This window comes from Felis catus, chromosome X (assembly GCF_018350175.1).
Source record: "Felis catus isolate Fca126 chromosome X, F.catus_Fca126_mat1.0, whole genome shotgun sequence".
NCBI lineage: Eukaryota > Metazoa > Chordata > Mammalia > Carnivora > Felidae > Felis > Felis catus.
The window spans coordinates 64,329,745-64,351,647 of NC_058386.1; the positions used below are offsets into that span (position 1 = coordinate 64,329,745).

Here is a 21,903-nt window from a genome sequence, read left to right on the forward strand (position 1 = left end):
TTTTAAAAATTTATATCCAAATTAGTTAGCATATAGTGCAACAATGATTCCAGGAGTAGATTCCTTAATGCCTCTTACCCATTTAGCCCATCCCCCCTCCCACAACCCCTACAGTAACCCTCTATTTTTTCTCCATATTAAGAGTCTCTTATGTTAGATTTACTTTTTAATTAAAACTTTAAAATCAAAACTTTACCTGAATTGAAATTGTCTTTACCTAAACTGAGTCACTGACTTCTGAACAACTTTTTCTTCCCTTTTTAGGACCAATGAAAAGAGAAGACACTTGCATGCAAAAGGAAATGAGGTAAGCTGCAGGCTTTCTTAGCATGTTAAGGTTTTTTTTTTTTTTTTTCTGTGAAATGAAGGTAGGAGGTAGTGAAAATAGCTAATTATCAGGAAAGGATTATTTTTCTCCCTCTGTCTCAGGGTTTGGCTTTGAAGCTCAACAGTTATGGAAAGTTTTTTTGTCCAGAAAATATTAATACCCTAAGAAAACTGGCTCAGACTGCCCAAATTCACAAAGGATAGATTTTTACTAGAAATACAATTTAACAATTTATATTGAGGAACAAAACTTCCAAATGGACTGAAACGTGTATTGGACTGTCAGTGTATTCTCCTTTTAGTAGGATGTCAAGCCAGAAAACTAAATTAACAACAGATTCAAACGGGATAAATATATCGAGTCAGAATTAAGAAGGGGATTAGAAGGTCAAATATTTGATATACCTCAGCCAGGATTGGTATCTTTTCCTTTGGTCAGTCCTCACAAGTCATGGTTTTTTTATAAATCAGTTCAACTTCATAGTTTCTAGTGTTAAAAGTTTGTCTTTCCCAACTCTTGATGCCCTTGAAATTTGTATTAAACATCTCTGAGTATTATACATGGCTTCATCTAGATCTTGAATGGTTCTGGTTTTATAGAGCGAGCTTGTTGCAGATCTAGATTGCCCTCCCACAAAAATGTTGTCATTTACTTTCTCCTTATTAGTTTTATCCATAAATTAAAGTGTTACTGTTCGACCTAACCTACTATACTTACCTTTTTTCCCCTTTGCTATGGTTATTACCCAGAAGGCTCTTTGCAGCTCTTGGCCCTGGTTTCTGAATGCGGTTCCCTTACATGCCCACAGAAGTTTGTACATTTTGTAAGCCTTGTTTTTTCAGAACTACTTTCAGACTTGGCTGACACCATAATACCCAAGTATATATTTTTATTTTCATAATTATAAGGTCCCATAAACTTTTTACATAAAGACCAAAATCTTAGTACACTGGAAGGAGACTCTAATCAGCACTTTTCATTTATTTAGTCATGAGTTATTTGAACATTTGTTTTTTTTTTTCATTCATTCCCTCACTTATTCATTCAACAAACATAAAAGTGCTTTGTTCTAGACTAGTTGGGAAAACAGAGATGAGTCAGACATAAAATATTTGCCCTCAATCAGTTTGCAGTATACAGAAAGGATAAACCATGAACAAAAATAACTAACTATACATTAGGTTTTAAGCCTTGAGATAAGAGATTGAGGGAAAAGCACTCCATGTGGAGGGAACCTTTTAAGCAAAGGTACTTCAACTGCTGTTCTTGAGGTTTTTTCACCTTATGTCCTCAGGCTTGAAGGAGTTGCAGCTTTCTTTTTCTAAAGTAAACTCTCTTCAAATTTTGCACCAAAATCCTATCTTTCCATGGAGATTCTAATGAGACAGATAGACATGTGAGTTGTGTTGGAAAGAGATAGGGTGAGGGACAGTAAGGAAGGGTGTATGCAGCTATGGTTTGATTTTGTACAGGCTTTGACTCCATACTCTTTGAATTTATCTGTTAAATGAAATAAAAATGAAGTAAAACTTAAGTACTGTCATCTGCTCAAGGGACTTACCTTTGGTCTGTACAAATAAGGTTTCTGTGGTGAGACACCAAATGAACTCAACTTCCTCTTTCAACAACAAATTTTTCAGTTATCAGCAGAATCTGTGCCGCCCAGAGTTAGGCTTTTTCACTCCCAACTCCCTGCAAAGAAACAGGAGTGCTAATCCCGACAAGGCTCCAGGGTAAGTTACAGCCTAGTATCTTGGAATTGGTGGTTCCATGTGGGAATATTGGTGAGGGCATGAAGATCCAGGATAGAGACAGATGTGGGACCAGTGTCCAATGTGAAAATGGCCACTGGTTTCTCATTTCAAATTTCTTACAGCAAGATCAATCGTGCTTGCCCTTGAGCCTGACTAGAGTACAAAGCCAGGGGTAATGCTATCAAGTACCCCACCATTCTTGAGGAGAATGGAGTATGTGATGCAGCTCACTTTTTGCTAAGGGCTCTGTGGTTCTCCATCAACCAGGGAAGAGAGCACAAAGTGTTGAGAAAACTGTGTTAAATGAGACTCATTGAGACAACTTGACATTTTAAACTCAAAAAAGAGTATTTGAATATTTGTTTTGTGTAATTTATAAAATTTCATAATGAAAAAAAAAGTTTTATGTATTAGGTCCTTATTTTGTTTAGTTTTTCATATACAGAAATAGCAAGTTTTTTCATGGTAGAAGGAAAGAAAGATCATGGACTTTGGAATTGAAAGAACTCTTAATGATTCAAATCTTTCATAATACAGATGGGAAAACTGACAGTCAGTGAAATAAAGACACTTGATTTTGGATAAATGTGAAAGTAAATACACATGATTTCAGAGTGTGCTCAGGGATGTTTCTTAATCCTTTAAAAGTTGCTTTGTTAACTCTAGCCCTCTGTATAGAAGAACCCAAAGGAGAGGCACCTATCTTTTAAGTGATTATTGTTCTTATTACTCTGAGTAGTAGAAACCTCTTTGGTTCTGAGCCAAGATGACTGAGTCAAAAGGAAACTTCTACTGGGGAGTCCTTAAGGGTGGATTGTGCCATGCTTTTTGGTACCAGGATCATTGTGGATAGAATAATAAACTTTGTTGTGCTTTTGGTGGAGAGTAGTCTCAGTCCCTAAGTCCTGTCAGTGGGAACATTTTTATTTTGATTGCTTAAATGGATGGAGGGTGTCACTGCCATTTCTATTAATTGAGTAGCTTATAATTTAGCAATTGTTACACAGTAAAATTATTCAGTGCTGAAATAGGTGATATGCTGGTATACTGAGGTGGAAAAAGGCCTGACTAGAATCAGGTAATGCATTCAAGATAATGGTCTTTGCCATGATTCTTGTGGAACACAGGTCCTCCTTTGGTTAAAAGCAGTTCTTATTGGGGTTCAACTAGGAAAGTTGTTAATTCATGTTGTACAGACTGCTCAAACCCTGGAAGTGGTGGAGCATAAGACTGAAAAATGGGTGATCATACTTCTGGGTGATTTCTGTTGGCTTTTCATGGCTAGTTATGTTTGGGATAACTCAACTGATACCCTAATAGGCAGGGAAGTCTATACCCTTCAGTCACAGCTCAAGCAAAGAGGACAGAGCTGTCTGTTGCAAAACCACTCTAAGAGGCCCAACAATCAGGACAATGACTGGCAGAGAGTCTGCTTTACTTAAAAACTTTTGGTCAAGAAGTCTACTTACATTGAGGTCAAATTATTTTGCAAGGAAGTTTTTACTTAGTATTGGTTTGCATGCATCACAGGAAGAGTGATGGAGTAGGTGGATCAATAAACACAGAATCAAAAAGACTTGGTCCTAACTCAAGTTCTGCCAATGACTCGCTGCGTGGCCTTGGGCAAGTTGCTTCATTTGTGTAGGTCTAAATATTCTCACTTGTAATAAAGGGAAGAGCTTAGAACAGATGGTCTTTACTTTCCTTCATAACAATGCAATGATTTGACTCTAGGCTCCTAGGTACCTGAGAAAAGTGACATATCATTAAGTGGTAAATAATAGGGCCGTAACATGAAAATTTCATTAGAGGGGACTTTCTGGAAATATAATCTAGATCATAAATGCAACCCAGTAAACTTTGTCAAGGACCATTATATTTAATTCAGAATAATGTTATCGTGAGAAATTCAACTTTTAGACCACAGGCAAATTTTTTTGTAATTATTTTCCTTTTTTAATGAAAAACACAAACAACAAACAAGCGGACTAGGCCTGAAATCTGACTTCCACAATGACATTGTCACCCAATCAGTATTACTCAATCTTTTAAGACCAAAGTATCCTTTGAGAAACATAAAAATGTCACTACAAGGTTATTATGGACTTCCATCCCTAGGAACTAGACCCTGGACTCTTAGAGATGTTTTTTTTTAATTTTTTTTTTTAGCGTTTTATTTATTTTTGAGACAGGGAGAGACAGAGCATGAACAGGGGAGGGTCAGAGAGAGGGAGACACAGAATCTGAAACAGGGTCCAGGCTCTGAGCTGTCAGCACAGAGCCCGACGCAGGGCTCGAACTCACGGACCATGACATCATGACCTGAGCCGAAGTCCGCCGCTTAACTGAAGTCCGCTGCTTAACCGACTGAGCCACGCAGGCGCCCCAATGGACTCCTAGAAAAACCTGCCCCTTTACACTGACATTTTCCAAATACTGCATGCTCAACAGCCACGAATATTGTGTAGATCTGTATTTTCAACAGTTTGTATTATAAGAACAATGATTTTGATTTACAAATATATTTACTATAATAAGGGATATTCTTTTTTAAAATAACACATGCTTTCCAGCCTTCTACTTTAAGAAATTTTATTTTAGCTCTGTTAGCCGTCTCTCACAACTATACATTTTTGGAGATTTTCTAAACCCATAAAAGTACAGTATCTAACCAAGAACCCATGGAGATTACTTTCTATACAAGTAAAGGGGAAATGAACTACCATTTATTTAATGTCTACTGTGTACCAGACATGGAAATAGGTCATTTCATGTACATTTTCCATTTAATCTTCACAACAATCTATGTTGCAGGGACTATGATCTTACTTTTATAAATGAAGAAACTGAAGCCCACGAATATGAATTAAGACATTTCAGGCTAGTCAGCTGATAACTGAGTTAAGATATGACCCTAGTTCTGCCCAAAGAACCTGATTCCTGCTACCTCCAAAATACTGCAACTGCAAAAATGATATATAGTTAAGCATCTTTCCCAAATGATTAAAAATATAATACAGATGCATGAATGACAGTTAAATTCAAACATTTAAGATTTGTTTGTCAATAGTGTAGTTACTTTAATTCATTTTAGGGATGAAAATAATTTTCACTTCTTCTAATTTATAGAAAAAAATGTCTAGACTTACAGGATATATACAAAGCTTAGTGTTTCTGATGTCAAGTGGGTAATTTAGAGTTGATTCTAATCAATTCAGGAGATAACAGGGTTCCAAATTCAAGTTATTCTTCTTCAGCTGTGATTGTGAGTGATTGAACAAAGGACACCATGGTCATATGGGTCAGACTGGCATAGGTAATAAATGTGAGACTTTTAAGGTTTAAAGAAGGAAAAGGTAAAGTAAGACAAAGCAAGTTAGTTTTCCAAGCGGCTTGTAAAGGTTGCCCCCTAGAGAATGGGAGGGAACCCCCTTCAGAAACCATTCCTTATTTAATTTTCCCTTGTTCTCCAAAGATGGTAACCTCACATACTGGCCCTATTGTCAAAGAAAATAGAAGAAACAAATTTTATAAACATGCTCACTTAACAGTATTAGTGACTTAATGATAAGGGGTGGAAAGAGGGGGAGGACTGACACAGTGAAGATTTGTAGTGTTGTACAGGAAGAGCAGTCACCTTAGTACTGGAAACCTTGGTTTCACTCTCCTCACTCTGCCACATGCTAACTTTATGTATTCAGGTAAATAAGGTCATTTCTCTGAGCCTCATTTTTCTGATCCTTAAGATAGAGATAATATTCACTGACCAGGTTATTCACAACCTATACCTTTACTAATGATTAACAGCAATTATTGGTGCAATAATGGTTTGCAAAGTATAAATCAGTAGGTGGGTTGAGATGGTGGTTGCTGCATTAATGATGACAGTGGCAGTGCTGGTAGTATTATTTAGATACAGGGGTTGAGAGGAACCATGCTCAGAAAATCATGGCAAGTTAGGGCTGGAAGGGAGTTAAAATCATCCAGTTCAAATTGTCATATTTTAATAATGAAGGAAATGAAAACCACAGAAAGGAAAAGGCTTAGCAGGGCAACACAAAGAACATTTGAATAGTTACTAGGACCCACATGTCTTAGCTCCAAATCCAGTAATCTTTTTCAATATATACTACTGCTTTTAAGTCTTTCCCAACCTAGGGCAAATATTGTCACATTCATATCACTACTGTTATAAAGAAACTGTTCTAGTACTCTATTCACAGATCTATTATGGTTTGGGTTCATAGGCAAATCTTCATAAAGATCCCTCGTTTTGATGCAATACTATGATGACACCTGGTGGGCAGTCATTTGCCATCTATGCATAGATATTAAAAAAAAAGCACTAGAACTAGAATTGAGAATAACAGCCTTATATATTTGATGGGCACTCTTATTCATAGAAATGCCACTTAAAATATCTTTTTGTTTGTGAAAAAAGTTGTATTATAATTTTAGCTTTCTTTGCTCATAAATTACATTTACAACTGAAATCATAATAGCTGTGACTTTAATAAACTTAATCCTGTTGAGCCTACATTTTCTGATCTCTAAAAGGTATAATAGCAATTAACTCAGAGCTCTTACAAGGATGAGGTAACATGAATAGCACTTGGATAGTGACTGACAGGATGCATGCGAAAACTTCTTGGATTTAGCATTTCACTGAAACTTAGAAGTCTGGTATGAATTCTGATGACATAATAATATAAGTTACATTGGCTCTACCATTGTGAAACCACAGCATTGAGATGGTTGGGATGCAAAACTACTTTTGGTTACATGTTATTGGCAGCTCCTAAGTTTTTGGACTCAGCTCCATTGAGTTATATTTAAAGACCCAACATACCTTTATGTTCTGAGACAACAGACCATTTCTCTTCATTTCCATAAAAAGTATGTTTAATGACCATATTCTTACTTAAGCTTAAAATCCTGTTGGGTTTTAAATAAAAATCCAGAATTGCACGCTTTGGAACTCTCAGATGTCCATCTTTATTAGACCCTAACCTTATTTTCCTCGCTTTGACCATGTATTCAGTAGTAGAGGAGACCATAACTGTGCCTATTCTCCATACTCTTGTCTTTACAAACCAATGTGTATAAACTTATTGCATACCTAACCGTCTGCTAAGAAAAGTGAATAACATAAAAGTCTAAGATACAGAGTCCTCCCTCAGAAAGACTACATTCTTACAGTGCAGGCTATAAGTCCTTATAAAGGTATTATAAATGTACAAAGGAGGAAGTCAGAATAGGGTTTCCCAGTGCATGGGAAAGATTAGAGTTGAGAGAGAGTAAAATATTGACCTTTGAGATAAGATCCAGGAAGAAAGTTCCTGTTAGGGTTTAGCTTCTATCATCATATTCCTCTTTCAAGAGAAGAGGCATCTGTCATCATGGTCCTGGATTTTGGTTTAAGCAGCATGTACCTTGGACATAGCACTGCACACTGGAGTGACCAAGGGCATTTACTTCTATAATGCTGGTATTGGAGGCACTAAAAATTCTGTTATTTCTAAGTGGTTCACAACTACAGACCTAAGGGCTGAAGTATATGCTGAGGATGTGGCATTTTCACAGGTTATAATTTACCTGGAATTTATTGTCAGTGTGGTTTTGGTTAGATGACTTGATTATGCAACAACAATGAGATTAATCCCTTGGGATTAACCCCTACATGGGCCGGTTAACAGCAATTGGTTTACTAGTGCTATATGTTTAGCCTTATTATAGAGTTAGAAAGATAAATTTGTTTAAATTTATTTAACAAATAAATTTAGTTTATTAGATTCCAACCTTATTTTCCTTCCTTTGACCATATATTCAGTAGTAGAGGAGACCATAACTGTGCCTATTCTCCATAATCTTGTCTTTACAAACCAATGTGTATAAACTTATTGCATGCCTAACCGTCTGTGTGGAGAGATTCATAAATAGTTACACAATATAAGAATTGTTACAAAGCAGTATATTTTTTCATTCAAAATATTGACTTAATGACTATGTGCCAATCATTCTGCTGGATTCTGGAGATTTAAAAATGATTAATATGTGGTTTTAGTCTTCAAAATTCTCATGGTTTAGTAAGAAATACAGAAAAAAAAGGAAACATTTGATATAATGCAATGAGTGTATTATTAAAGCAATTCCTATGGTGACATGGTAGCCAAAATTTGCATTTTTATACATCATTTTGATACCATAGTAGATAATAGTAGATAATAATTTTTAAAAGGGCAATCCTTGGGGGAGTTAGATCAGTTAATGAATGTTTCAATAATCCAGAGAAAAAAGAGAGAGTGTGACAGGGAGGGAGAGAAAACTTGGTTGACTGAAAGAGAGAGAAGAAAGACTCTAAGATTATTCTAAGAATTCTGATAGATAGTGGTGTATAAGTAAACGTTCAGGGAATATGATGACTTTTTTTTTGGACATATTCATTTTGAGATGCCTGGGAGACATTCATATGTGAACTTTCAGCTGGACGCTGGACAAAATGGGTTTATATCTTAGGATAGGCCAGTCCTGGACATAGAGATATGAAAGTCATCAGAATATGGGTGGTAACTTAAGCCATTAAAGTAGGTGATGTTACTCAGCATTAAGGTAATGAATAAGAAGAGAAGAGGCAGACCTAGGGAAAGCAAACGGTTGAAGGATGTGAAAAAATTAAATAAACCATGATGGAAACTCATTGTAAATGAACAAGAAGTTAAGAAAATTAAGAAATCATTGTTTGAAAGCCAAAGGAAGAGAACTTTGCAAAAAGATGGAAGTGGTCAGACTGTATCAAGGGCAGCAAAGAAGCCCTGCATGATTTAGCAATGTGGTGGTCACTTGTCACTTTTGCTAAAGCAGTTTCAGTGAGGTTCTGAGGGCATATACACCACCTTCGAGTGCATAAAGAATGGATATAAAGTGAGGAAAAGGAAACAACAAGCGTAAACAACTATTATGAGTTTATTTTAAAAGATTAAAAAAAGTAACAAATAGCTAGAATAAGATGCATATAGAAGAGAAGAATTATTTTGGGGGTTGGTGAGACTTGATGACACAGATCTAACTGAGAGTGGAGGAAAGGATGATGATCTAGAATAAATGGGAGCAATTATCGAAAGAGGATCTTGAGAGATATAAAATGAATTAAATTTTTAATGTTTGTTTACTTTTGAGGGGGGCTCAAGGGACAGAGAGAGAGGGAGACACAGAGTCCAAAACAGGCTTCAGACTCTGAACTGTCAGCATAGAGCCCAAGGTGGGGCTCGAACTCATGAACCATGAGATCATGACCTGAGCCCAAGTCAGATGCTTAACTGACTGAGCCACCTAGGCACCCCTAAAATGAATTGAGAGCATGGTAATTCATCTTGAGCAACAAGAAAAGTAGCTGTGTTTGGAAGTAAGAAAGATGCAGTTGTATATAAGATTATGTGTTGGGAGGAGACAGATGAAATTGAGTTTCTTCTCATCCAACAACCTCAACGTTGTCTGTGATTTAAGAAGACTCTGCTGAACAGTTTGTGGGAGTGCAAACTGGTGCAGCCACTCTGGAAAACAACATGGGGGTTTCTCAAAAAGTTTTTTTTAAACTACCTTATGACCCAGCAATTGCATTAGTAGATATTTACCCAAAGAATACAAAAATAATTCAAAGGGATATATGTTTACAGATGTTTACAGCAAAATTATCTACCATAGCCTAATTATGGAAACAGCCCAAATGTTCATCAACTCATGAATGGATAAATAAGTGGCATATATAATATATAATATATATATATATATATAATGGAATATTACTCAGCTATAAAAATAGAATGAAATCTTTCCATTTGCAATGACATGAATGGAGTTAGAGAGTATAATGCCAATCAAAATAAGTCAGTCAGAGAAAAACAAATACCATATGATTTCACTCATATGTAGAATTTAAGAAACAAATGAGCAAAGGGAACAAAAGAGAGAGGCAAAACAAAAAAAAAGACTGGGTATTGTATGGAAGTGTTGAATCACTATACTGTGCACCTGAAACTAATATTACACTTTGTTAACGAACTTGAATTTAAATAAAAACCTTAACAAAGTCTCTGCCGGGAAAGGTGGTAGATGGGAGAGTAGGAGAGAAGAAACTTTAGTAAAGTTGTGAAGCTGTTGAATGGCCACCATGGAAATGAAAGAAGATAGTAATCACTGGTGTGCAAAGAAAGGCTGAAGCAAAAAGTCTTAGGCTAGAGTCATAAATTTCTAGTTTTTGCACTCCAAATAGATCCTAGTATTTTTAATAGGAGCATTCAGCAGATTGGATAGTAAAAAAAGAACACGGATTGTGGACTTGATCTGCAATTAAGACATTGCCAGTCTCATACAGCAAGAAAATGGTGAATAAGGAAGTTGAGGTTTTTTGTGTAAGAGTAGTTGGTTTGACCATTTAATCTAGGCTCAGTAAGGAAGGAAGTAAGATAAGGGAGGGTGCTAGGTTGGCCATCAGAAATGGAGGGATTTAAATATTTAAGGTCTCTGGGAGTGTATGATGCATGCTAGTATGGTACAATTTGCAGTGAAACTTAATAATTATACTGTTGATGAGTCAAGAATTGAAAAGGCTAGCCAGAGAGTACAAATTTGAAAAGTCCCAGGATAAGGAAGAGGTGAATTGGCTCAGATTGTCAGGAGAGGTGAATGCTATGTGCTACTAATCTGAAAGGGCTTTGGAAAAGCGCAAAACTGTGATATCTCTTTCACACATTCTATAACTGAATTTATCTTTGAATCCTCAAACAATGTCCCAAACTGGTCAATTCCATAACTGAATTTTACTTGAAATTCTAATATTCCTGCCATAACAAGTTCAGAGTTGTTGTTTTCACTTCAACTGTTGTACTAATAAGGTGATCAACTATACTGTTCACCTTGCACTTTCACAGTTTTAGCCCTGAAAATCCTGTCTCAGGAAACCCTCAGTCTTAGGTAAACCAAACTGTTGGTCACTCTACAAATTCCCAACTGATACAGATTTCCTGTCTGACATGGCCCATCTTTGCAATCCATTTCTACACTTTTCCAGGGTGATTATTTTAAAACATCAGTATGGTAATATGACTGTCTTCCCAGAATCCTTTAGAGATTTTTGCTAAAACTCTCCATGATTGTGTTGCATCTACCTTTTTAGTCTCTTTTCCCTTCTACTCCCTTCTCCCATTCTCATCTCTCATTCCACCTTCCCTACCATCTCACTGTTTTTCAGCTGGACTAGGACACCTATTATTGCTACCTATGTCATTTATTTTTATAGTTTGGGATGTTTGAATTCTATTTATTCATTGCTGGAATTCTTCCCCCATCCTTTCTTCTCCTGTACCCTGCCCACCCAAATTGTTTGTTGAAAATGGACTTTAATCTTTAAGTTGAACATCCAATCCTCTTCTGTGCAGGATTAGTTTCTACTCCCACAAAAACTTCTTTGTTTTCTCTTTCATGGCATGTTTCAAAAATATATTATGGCTAGTTATTCTTATGTCTATCTCTCTTAAAAAACTGTAAACATTTTGAGAACAACAGTCATGCACTACATTTCTCTGAAATTTCCCACCTCAATCTACCATTCTTAGCAATTAGCATATTGGATATACTCATAGCAGAATTTTAATTTGCTGTATGAAGTCATAAATTTCTGAATCCCAGATGAATAGTATTGGTAATACCCAGTGCAGGCTTTCTTGAAGAGATGAAACTTCACCAAAGCCTTAAAAGGGTATTAGGATTAAAAAATATAGTGTATAAATCAGGCAAAGTACGTTAACTTTATCTCTTCCTCAGTCATCGTCTCTATTTTTCTTTCCAACCCTGTTCCTAAAGAGATCAATAAGAAAATGCAGACGGCATGCCACAAGTGCAATTTCTTCTGGCTTGAGGTGCTCTATCTCTCAGAATTAAAAAAAAATCAGCCTGATATGGTAGAAAGAGCATTGAGTAAGAGGCCTACAAGTTTGGCCTCTGGTCTCACTTTCACCATATTCTTACCCTGTGAGCTTGAAGTGGGTATTTAATTGTTCTTAAATTCATCTCATTGTCAGTTAAACACTATGGTAAGGGTATTACTGGTATCTGTCTCACTTATTTCATAGGGATGATGCTATGATAATATGAGGATTTGTTATCACCTATGTAATTTACTGCAGTTCTTGTGATGCACTGATTATGATGTTGGAGATTTTAAAAATATTTCCCCCACCAGACCAGAAGTTTCTCAGAGACACAGAGCAGAAGGTTCTCAGGGACAGAGATTATGGCAGATAATTCTGTATTCTCCACAGAACCTAGGACAAAGTTTATAAGATTTTGTTAATTAAATATATATTGATTAAGCAGCCAGAGTTCTCAAAAATCTATGGAAAAATAGAGTTATTTTCCCTTTATGCTTAGTTTTAATGAGTGGAGAGCTTTGGGGATTGCAGATGCACCCTCACTCTCCTTTTAGTTCCTATGCATAGGTGGGTAGGAAGTTATTTGCTGATTAGATGAGGCAGTTTTACCCTTTGCAGAATGACAGCCTAGAAACATAAAGGGTTACAATATTTTTAGAAGTAGACCACAAGTACTAGCTTCTTTCTGAGGTCCAGATAATGCTCTTAACGATACTCTGAGAACTTGGGTGGTACTGGTTCATACCCATAGGATATGTCTGACCACTTGTGATTTCTAAATTAATTAGTTTGCTTCTCTGTCAACCTTCTACAGGTATGAATTTTCTGAATTGAAAAGGATAGGTGCAAGGTATGTTGGTAATAACCCAAATCAAAAAAAACATCCTAGGGAAATCAGGCAGCAGAAATGTATTAGTTGACATATCTGAGTTTGCATTTTTGCTTGAGGCTTCCAAATAAGGACTTTAAGCTGCTCTGTAGTAAGCTGCTCTGGCTATATGGTGATTAACATAGCAGATGTTGTTATGGCACTAGTGAAGCTAATGGCACAGTGGATGAAAAAGCCAATAGACAAGTAAACAAACATTTAAATTACAAATGTTGATGCTATGAAGAGAAGGAACAGAGAGTTTGAGTATATAATGATGTGCAAGACTGCCTATATCGTATTGGCAGTGGCAGTCTCTGATCTGAAAACTGAGATTAAAAGGAACCAGGCATGAAAATCTTGAGGGATATAGTCGCAGACAGAAGAAATATATGTAGAGGGTGTTGTCAGAAAAAAAAAAAAAGTCTGGCTTGTTCTAGAAACTGAAAACATCTCAGTGTAGTTAAAATATAGAGAATGAGTAAGAGAATGGAACAAAGTGATGTTGAAGGGCACAGGAGACATATTAGCTATGGCCTTTAGGCCATGGTGAGAAGTTTGGCTTTCATACAATGGAAAGCAAAGAATTTTATGGAGGAGAATGACATATATCAAAGAAAGTTTATTTGGGCCACCGTATAGAAAGTGTTAGAAGAGGTTAGTAAGTTCCAGGACAAAGGTAAGAGAGTGTGGAAACAAGCATAGGCTCTAATTATAATACCCTACCTCTATACTATGTAAGTTTTGTGACTGAAAAAACTTATTTAACCTCTTTTCATCTCAGTTTCTTCATCAGTAATATGGAAATAATCATAGGGCTGCAATGAGGACTAATGCGATAATATGTGAAGAGTGCTTAGCCTGCAAATAAATGGTAGCTTTCAGTAAATCATGGCCAAAATTAATATTAGTGTTATACACAGTATGGAGAATGGACTTCAGGGGGCTAAGACTGAAGTGCAGGGAGTCTGGTAAATCAATCTGTTTTAGTAGTCAAGAGGAATGATGACAGTAGTGTAGATTAGGATGGCAACAGTGGAAGTGTAGATAGATTGTACAGATTTTTACATGGGAGAATCACCCCATTTTCTGATTGGATATGGAGGAAATATAGTGATATGGGTTGGATAAATCCCTACTCTCCAGGTTGAGTGTCTGGGAGGAAAGTCATGGCGCTTACTGAGAAGGGGAATTCAGACACAGGAGTGAATCACCAATCTTATACATTTTTCTGAGACAGGAAACAAAGATATGTGTAGGTGGAAGGGGAGAAAAATTGACAACAGAGGTAGCACAAGCCACCTGGAAATAGTCAACAACAAGGCTAGAACCAAAGAGAAACAGAGACAGTGGCAAGAGCAGAGACAGAGAGAAGGAACACACTCCAACTTTAGCCCTTCCATTCAGCATTTTTCTGTGAGCGGCTTCTTAGCTTGTTCTCCTTTCTTAAATTTCAGAAGTGTCACAGATTGTCCACAGCAAGCTAAATGTCCCCTGAGAGAGCTTATATTTCTGTCCTGCCCAAAACAAATCCCCCCAGCTTCACCCTACCTTGGGAATTTTACATTTAATTGTCACCAGATTTGGGGCAAAACCATCCTATCTTCCCTTCAGTCTAGACAAGAGATTTTGGAAAGCAGACCATGCAAATCTCTAAGCTCACATTAAACTGAATTGCAAAGGCATAAAAACCCACAGAAAAAAGAAGGTGTGAATTTGATCTCTAGTTTGCTGTTCTGGCTTAAGAGGTTTCTGTTATTTAACACAGAGGTGTGAATAGAACATCCCCCTTTAGTAAGTGAAACTTTCTACACCAGTGAAGCAGGAACAAATACCCAGGTCTATAAAGTACAAAAGTGGAAGTGTGACTTGGGTGGGTGTGAGATGTTCTCAGTTCTTGGAACTGTAGTGCACGTTATGCATCTTCCCTTGCTTTCTCACAGTTTTTGTACGGATAATAGATAATATTGGAAACATTGCCAATAATGAAATCAAAGTGGTTGTTGAGGATGGATGGGTGTTATATGTGGGGAAAAGTGTTTTGTTATATCTTATTAGCCTAATTAAAGTAATCCTAGTGTTATAATATGAAGTCTTACTATGGAATTAGAAAGGTTCTTCTATAATGTACCCTCCAGATGTCATAAGCCCCATTCTATTAAGTAGTCCCTCCTAAGCAAGGAGAAGCAAGTGGTGTAGTAGAAATAGCATAGACTTTGGAGAAAGTAAGGCAAAATAGTATAATCCCATTTTTACTATTTTCTAGGTTTATTACCTCAGAAAATTTACTGCATCTTTCTGAACCTCAATTACCTCATCTCTCATCTGCACATGAGAGTAATAATAGTACTTACCTCTTATGATGGCTGTGAGAATGACATTGGATAAATTCATGTGAAAAATTTCATTGCAGATTCTGGAGTGCATTGATGATAGTCACATCATGGTAATTATTTCCTCTTTTCACCTGTGAACATCCTTCTACCTTCTGTTCAAAGTCATACATACATAAGCAAGATGACTTCATGACATTTCAGGAGATATCACAGGCCAAGTAGGGAGCATAAAATATTAAGGGAGGGAAAGTGAAAGTAATGGTAGAGTAATGGTAGCTCAGAATGTTGACTCTCTTTTATATGTGAATTAATTGTTTGGGGTTCTGTTTTTATTTGTGTATTTATTTATTTTTAATTTGTTAATGTTTATTTATTTTTGAGAAAGAGACAGAGTGAGAACAGGGGAAGGGCAGAGAGAGAGGGAGCCACTCAATCTGAAGCAGGCTCCAGGCTCTGAGCTGTCAGCACAGAGGCCAATGCGGGGCTCAAACTAACGAACCCTGAGATCATACCCTGAGCCAAAATTGGTTGCTTAATGGACTGCGCCACCCAGGTGCTCTTGGGGTTTTGTTTTTAATTCAAATTTCTATTCCCTGCAATAAGACATAAAATGATATAGAAAGTAATTTCTGCTCCTTATGAGGAGAATCTAAAAGGAAACCACTCTTTTGGTTTGTAAACTTACTTAAAACAGAAACAATTAAAAACAAAAGTGCTATTCCACCTAAGGAACAACTTCACTCCTTTATTTCTTCCACGTTTAGCTCTAATTGCAATAAACATTCCTGCAATATGAACAGAAGCTATGTTTGTAAAATTTGTTTTGGAGAGGAAAACAAATGAAGAGAAGGATGTAAGGATATAAGTATTAGGCACCTTGTACTCCTATTTGAAGTCCCAGATCTTCTGTTTAGTAGCTTTGTGTCTCTAATAAACCTCTCTCTTGGCCTTACTTCTTCTACATGTATTATGTGAAGGCAGAATTAAATAATTTTAAAGGTTCTTTTCAGTGTAAAATTATATAAGAGTGTTAAAGTAAAATAATGAAGTTGTTGCTTTCTTATTATTTGCAGGCAGCTTGCATAAATCCATGACCAGACCTTGGGAAGTCCTAAAGATTACTTTATATTCTCCATGTTCTACATATAACAAACAATAAAAACCTCACTGAAGCATAAAATAAGATTAAGGGAATTAAATTTTTAAAAACTTTATGGTGACTATTTGAATGAAATAAGTATTAAGTTTCAAATTGTTTCCAAAAAATGATTTTGTGGTCTATGTTGCTGGTTCCCTAATCAATGTTTACTGTGACTTTTGGATCATTTGCCATGTCCATGATGTTACTCCAGTACAGAATTCCTGGCAGAAAATTCCAGATCACATAAGGAGAATTCCTAGTTCAGCCTATAAATTCATGCATTAATGATATTTTTCATGTAAATTGGAATATACCCAAAGGCAAAAGAGAGAGAGAAAAAGATTTTAAGAAGTACCTATGCTATTGTGATAGAATAATAAGGAGGTAGTGTTCTCAAAGTTTTGAAACTTAGCCAGCATTAGCAATGCAGGCTTAAGTGGCAGGGCCATTTTCAAAGTGCTAGAGTACCAAGGTAGGAAGTCAGAACCCAATGGACCAGGTGGTAGACAAAAGAGAAGAAAGGGGACATAAACAGTGAGGTTGGATTTCTATCATTGCAATTGTAAATGAGTAAGCAGTATTCAAATTAACCAGGTCTTGGGGCAAGAAAAATTTGGATACAAAAGGAATAGACTGAAATACCATATGTTTTTTTTGTGGTGGTGAGACCACTAGAGTAAATATTTCAGGATGTCCTTGCCTGCAAGACACAATTTAGACAATCTCAAAGGTCAGTTTGGGGACAATTGCATGGTTTTCAAACTGATTCATTAGGTGACCTTGGATCATTTACATATCTTCCTTGAGCATCTGCTCTTTCATCTGTAAACAAATCTTTTCTAATTTTAATATTCTGTTCTCTTTAAGTATAAAAAAAGAATCTGGGTGTTGGCTATAGAACTTATTAGTCATTATATTCTTTTTTTTTCTTTCATTAAGGAGGGATTATAATTCCACGGCTTACCTTGATGAGTATACTGAAATATTCAAGATGCGTAGCAACAGTACCAGCAATGTTGAGACTGACTGCAATGCTACTAATGTGACATTTCAGAACTCCCTTTATGCAACTACCTACATCCTCATATTCATCCCCGGTCTTTTGGCCAATAGTGCAGCCTTGTGGGTTCTGTGCCGCTTCATCAGCAAGAAAAATAAAGCCATCATTTTCATGATCAACCTCTCTGTGGCTGATCTTGCTCATGTGCTGTCCTTACCTCTCCGGATTTACTATTACATCAGCCACCACTGGCCCTTCCCGAAGGCCCTTTGCCTGCTGTGCTTCTACCTGAAGTATCTCAACATGTATGCCAGCATTTGTTTCCTGACGTGCATCAGCCTTCAGAGATGTTTTTTTCTCCTCCAGCCCTTTAGGGCCAGAGACTGGAAGCGTAGGTATGATGTAGGCATCAGTGCTGCCATCTGGATCATCGTGGGAACAGCCTGCTTGCCATTTCCCCTTCTGAGAAGCACCTACTCATCCAACAACAATCAGTCCTGTTTTGCTGATCTTGGTTACAAGAAAATGAATACTGTGGCTTTGGTTGGAATGATTACAGTTGCTGAGCTGGCAGGATTTGTGTTCCCAGTAGTTATCATTGCATGGTGTACCTGGAAAACTACTATATCCTTGAGGCAGCCACCAATGGCTTTCCAAGGAATCAGTGAGAGGCAGAAGGCACTGCGGATGGTTTTTATGTGTGCTGCAGTTTTTTTCATCTGCTTCACTCCTTATCATATTAACTTTATTTTTTACACTATGGTGAAGGAAAGCATCATTAGCAGTTGTCCCATTGTCCAAAGCACACTGTATTTCCATCCCTTTTGTCTATGCCTTGCAAGTCTCTGTTGTCTTTTGGATCCCATTCTGTATTATTTCATGGCCTCAGAGTTTCGTGACCAACTATCTCGCCATGGCAACTCTGTGACCCGTTCCCGCCTTATGAGCAGGGAGAGTGGTTCATCAATGATTAGCTAAAAATAAAATACCTTTTCAATTGTGACTTTAGCTATGTTTTCTAGCTTTTTCCAAAGGCCAGAATGACCAGCCAGACAATTTGTTTAAGAAATTTGTGAACAATGGAAATTTTCTTCTGTGATAATTGTGGTCACAAGGATGTAATGGTGGAGGCAGTGTAAGAAATGTGGGAGAGGAAGGAAGGATAGAGTTTGCTTGTTTCCTCTTTGAAATTCAAAATACTTTCTTAGACCTAGATCAAGTTTTTACAGATGTTTTCAACCAAATGGAGATTGTATATTTTATCTTAAACATTACTTCAGTAAATATATTGTTAATAAGATACAATAAATACATGAATCTTTTCCAAGATATAAAAGTAAATTTCTATTATATTAAAACTTTTATTTGTGAATGAGAGTAAAATTCGTCAATCTTTTTAAGAGATAAATAAATGCACAGGCAAAGGGGGAGTGACAATTGAGGCAATGTGTGCATAAATTTCAGGGCCACAAACCTATTACTGAATAAAGGGCATAGAAATTTTTTCACTCACTAAAAATGTATTGGATACCTATTGTATTCTGGGTTACCAGAATTTCATGGGTACTTTCACAATTTAGCATCTCATCTGGTCCTTTTTTAAAAAAGTTTTAATGTTTATTCATTTTTGAGAGAGAGACAGAGTGTGAGTAGAGGAGAGGTGGGGGCGGGAGGGGGATACAGAATCTGAAGGCTCCAGGCTCCAGAATCTACAGGCTCCAGGCTCCGAGCTGTCAGCACAGAGCTCAACATGGGCTCAAATCCACAAACCATGAGATCATGTCCTGAACCAAAGTCGGAGGCTTAACCAACTGAGCCACCAGCCTCCTCTCATCTGGACCTTCTAATTTGTGGAAGTTTCCAATACAAGTGAATAAATAGAACCTCAGAGAGGTGAAATAACTTGCTTGAGTATAAACAGTGGTGAGCCAAAATTTTTTCCTGTATACACCATATATACTTAATTTATTCCTTCTATTTTTGTTGCTACTTTTACTAGCTCAATATTAAACTTTACGTTAAAGGTGAAGACACAGACCAAAGCTAAGCTGCATGAGACCAAGACCATTTCTATACATTTTGCTTGATATTATCTGAAAAGTCTGGATTATTGGTATGGCATATAATGCTTCAAGCTACAAAGTATCAAATGATAGATAGGTTGTTCTAATACTGTCCCAATCTACAGTCTTAATGACCAGGGATATGAGACACAAATAGCTCATTCTTTCCTAGTACATATATTTTAGGTCTTAATGTATGTCATACAAAACCCATAAATAGATGAAATAAGGTTATAAAGCTGAGAGATGTAGAAATTCCTTATATATGGGTTTTATCGGATATATCATTTGCAAATAACTTCTGCTATTCAGTACATTGCTTTTTTTGTTTTGTTTATGGTTTATTTCACTGTTCAAAATCTCTTTTATTTTCATGTAGTCCCAAGAGTTTATTTTGGCTTTTGTTTCCCTTGCCTTAGTTGACATATCTATAAAAATGTTGCTATGAGGGGGGTAGCCAAAAAAAAAAAAAAAGCTGAGAGATGAACATCTTGTGAAATTTAAATGTTTTGGGAACTTTTCAGAATGTTTGTCTTATTAAACATTACTATACAACACTCTGAACAAATTTATGTTTATTGAGAAAATTCTCTGTGAGTAGAGCTCACAGAATTTTATTAGAAACCAAAAATATTATCATACAATAAATGAATGGGAGAGGAATATGTGTCCTCTTTCTGGCAATCTCCTTATCCTTATTTTTCTAGCAGTTATGTCTATTATTTCAGAGTCATTATGAGGGATTTGAATATAAGCAATCCTCAGCTTCTCAGGTTGTCATGTATGGAGCTCAATACACCCCTCTCATCATTTATGCCCCAAATTTAAATAACACAGTCACTTTGCATGGAAGGAGGAGAAGCGAAGTGGTTGTCTTCTTCAGAATATCCATGTGAACAGGCAGCTAAAGAAGAAGGAGGGAAAAGTAAAAAAGGAGAAATTAAAAGAAAAAAGAACAAGGTTTCTAGGGAGGAAGAGAGTTCTGTAATGATAAATTAATGAAACGAGTTTTCTTTTTTTAGTGTTTATTTTTGATGGAGAGAGAGACACAGAGATAGAGCAGGGGAGGGACATAGAGAGAGGGAGACACAGAATCCGAAGCACAGAGCCCGAAGCTGGGCTTGAACTCATGAACTGTGAGATCATGATCTGTGTGAAGTCGGGTGCTCAACCAACTGAGCCACCCAGGTGCCCCACTGAAACTGGTTTTCTTTTGCTTTATTAACCTACATCTGAAAGCACTGCTTAAAGAAGGTTTCCAGATACGTTTGGAGTTAATGGATGCATTATCAGAATGACTGTCTAGGCAGTCCCACTCTAAGGACATTATTTGGAAAGGAAATTATGTGGAACTATACATCCTGCTGTTTGTGGAGAAAATGTATTTCAGTTCTAAATACTCACACCTACTTTGAAGTTGTTGACTAGAGATAGTACTTCAAACACAAGATTTGTGGACTTGTGGTCTAATTAATAAATGTATCTTTCCTTTGGCTACCATAAAAGTAGAATCTTTGGGTTTTGACATATGAATCCCTATTGTAGTGAGAGAGAAAAATATAACATTATAACAAAATATAACAAAATAAGGAATAACATTATCACAAAATATAACATAATAATAAAATATAACAAGATAAGGAATAACAATATAACAAAATAAGGAATGCTGGTTCTTGAATTTTGAAGGCCTGGATGCCTTTATTCAATGATGGTGGAAAGGTAAATGCTTGATCTTATGAGATAACAGCTCAATAAATCAGTGAGATTGCTTTAAGGTATTACAATGAACAACAGTCTTAACACTTATCTGTATACCTATTACAGAGACATCATGCAAGACAAATAGGACAGGAAAATATATCTCCTTGAATCAGCTTTTCAAGAAGTCACTATAAAAAGCTTTACATATTTGCCTCAACATCTCTGAAAGATACTTGTCAAAATCTGCTTAGATATCATTCCGAATCTTATAATTCTGATAAAAGGCTCTTTAACCTAATAGTTTCATAAAAAGAAGATAGATATTTTTAGAGATATTTTGGTGCAACAATCTATATGACCTTAAATGCAATTTATTCATAATTGGTTATGTTGTTTAATTTTAGAAAGCTTTAAATACTAGCACAGAGTACATATATAACACTTAACCAAAATTAAATAGATTATCCTTATGTAGTATGTGGCCATTTCTATAAAAATGTTAAGCATAATGCTCTTACTTGAAAATTTAACTTTCTCACTATAAAATTACACCTATGGGGAAAATCGATTTCTCTTTACATTCTTTTGCACATTTTCTAGGAATACAACCTATCATAAAAGTAAACTTAGTGCTTAAAATATAAATTTAAAGCCTCATTTCTCTTTTAAGTAGTAAGTAGTTTAGGTATCATATTAATTATGGTTATTATTATTATATTATTATATATTAATTTAGGTGTCATATTAATCATATGGTTAAAAATATTTAACCATAATTTTCTT

The 21,903-nt window shown here is 36.2% G+C and overlaps 1 protein-coding gene across 3 annotated transcripts; it reads left to right on the top strand.

Moving 5' to 3' along the window:
• The first annotated feature begins 1,915 nt into the window (after positions 1-1,915).
• Positions 1,916-18,725, top strand: P2RY10 (P2Y receptor family member 10). 3 transcript variants are annotated; one of them, XM_045050998.1, is made up of 3 exons: positions 1,916-2,061; positions 15,290-15,322; positions 17,293-18,725. In XM_045050998.1, exons 1-3 carry the CDS (start codon positions 1,931-1,933, stop codon positions 18,329-18,331), a joined length of 1,203 nt encoding a protein of 400 aa, XP_044906933.1. In that variant the 5' UTR covers positions 1,916-1,930; the 3' UTR covers positions 18,332-18,725. The 3 variants fall into 3 exon arrangements, with proteins under 3 accessions (XP_044906933.1, XP_006943905.2, XP_044906934.1); XM_045050999.1 differs by having other exon boundaries at positions 1,975-2,061; positions 15,143-15,322; XM_006943843.4 differs by lacking the exon at positions 15,290-15,322.
• Positions 18,726-21,903: the final 3,178 nt, after the last annotated feature.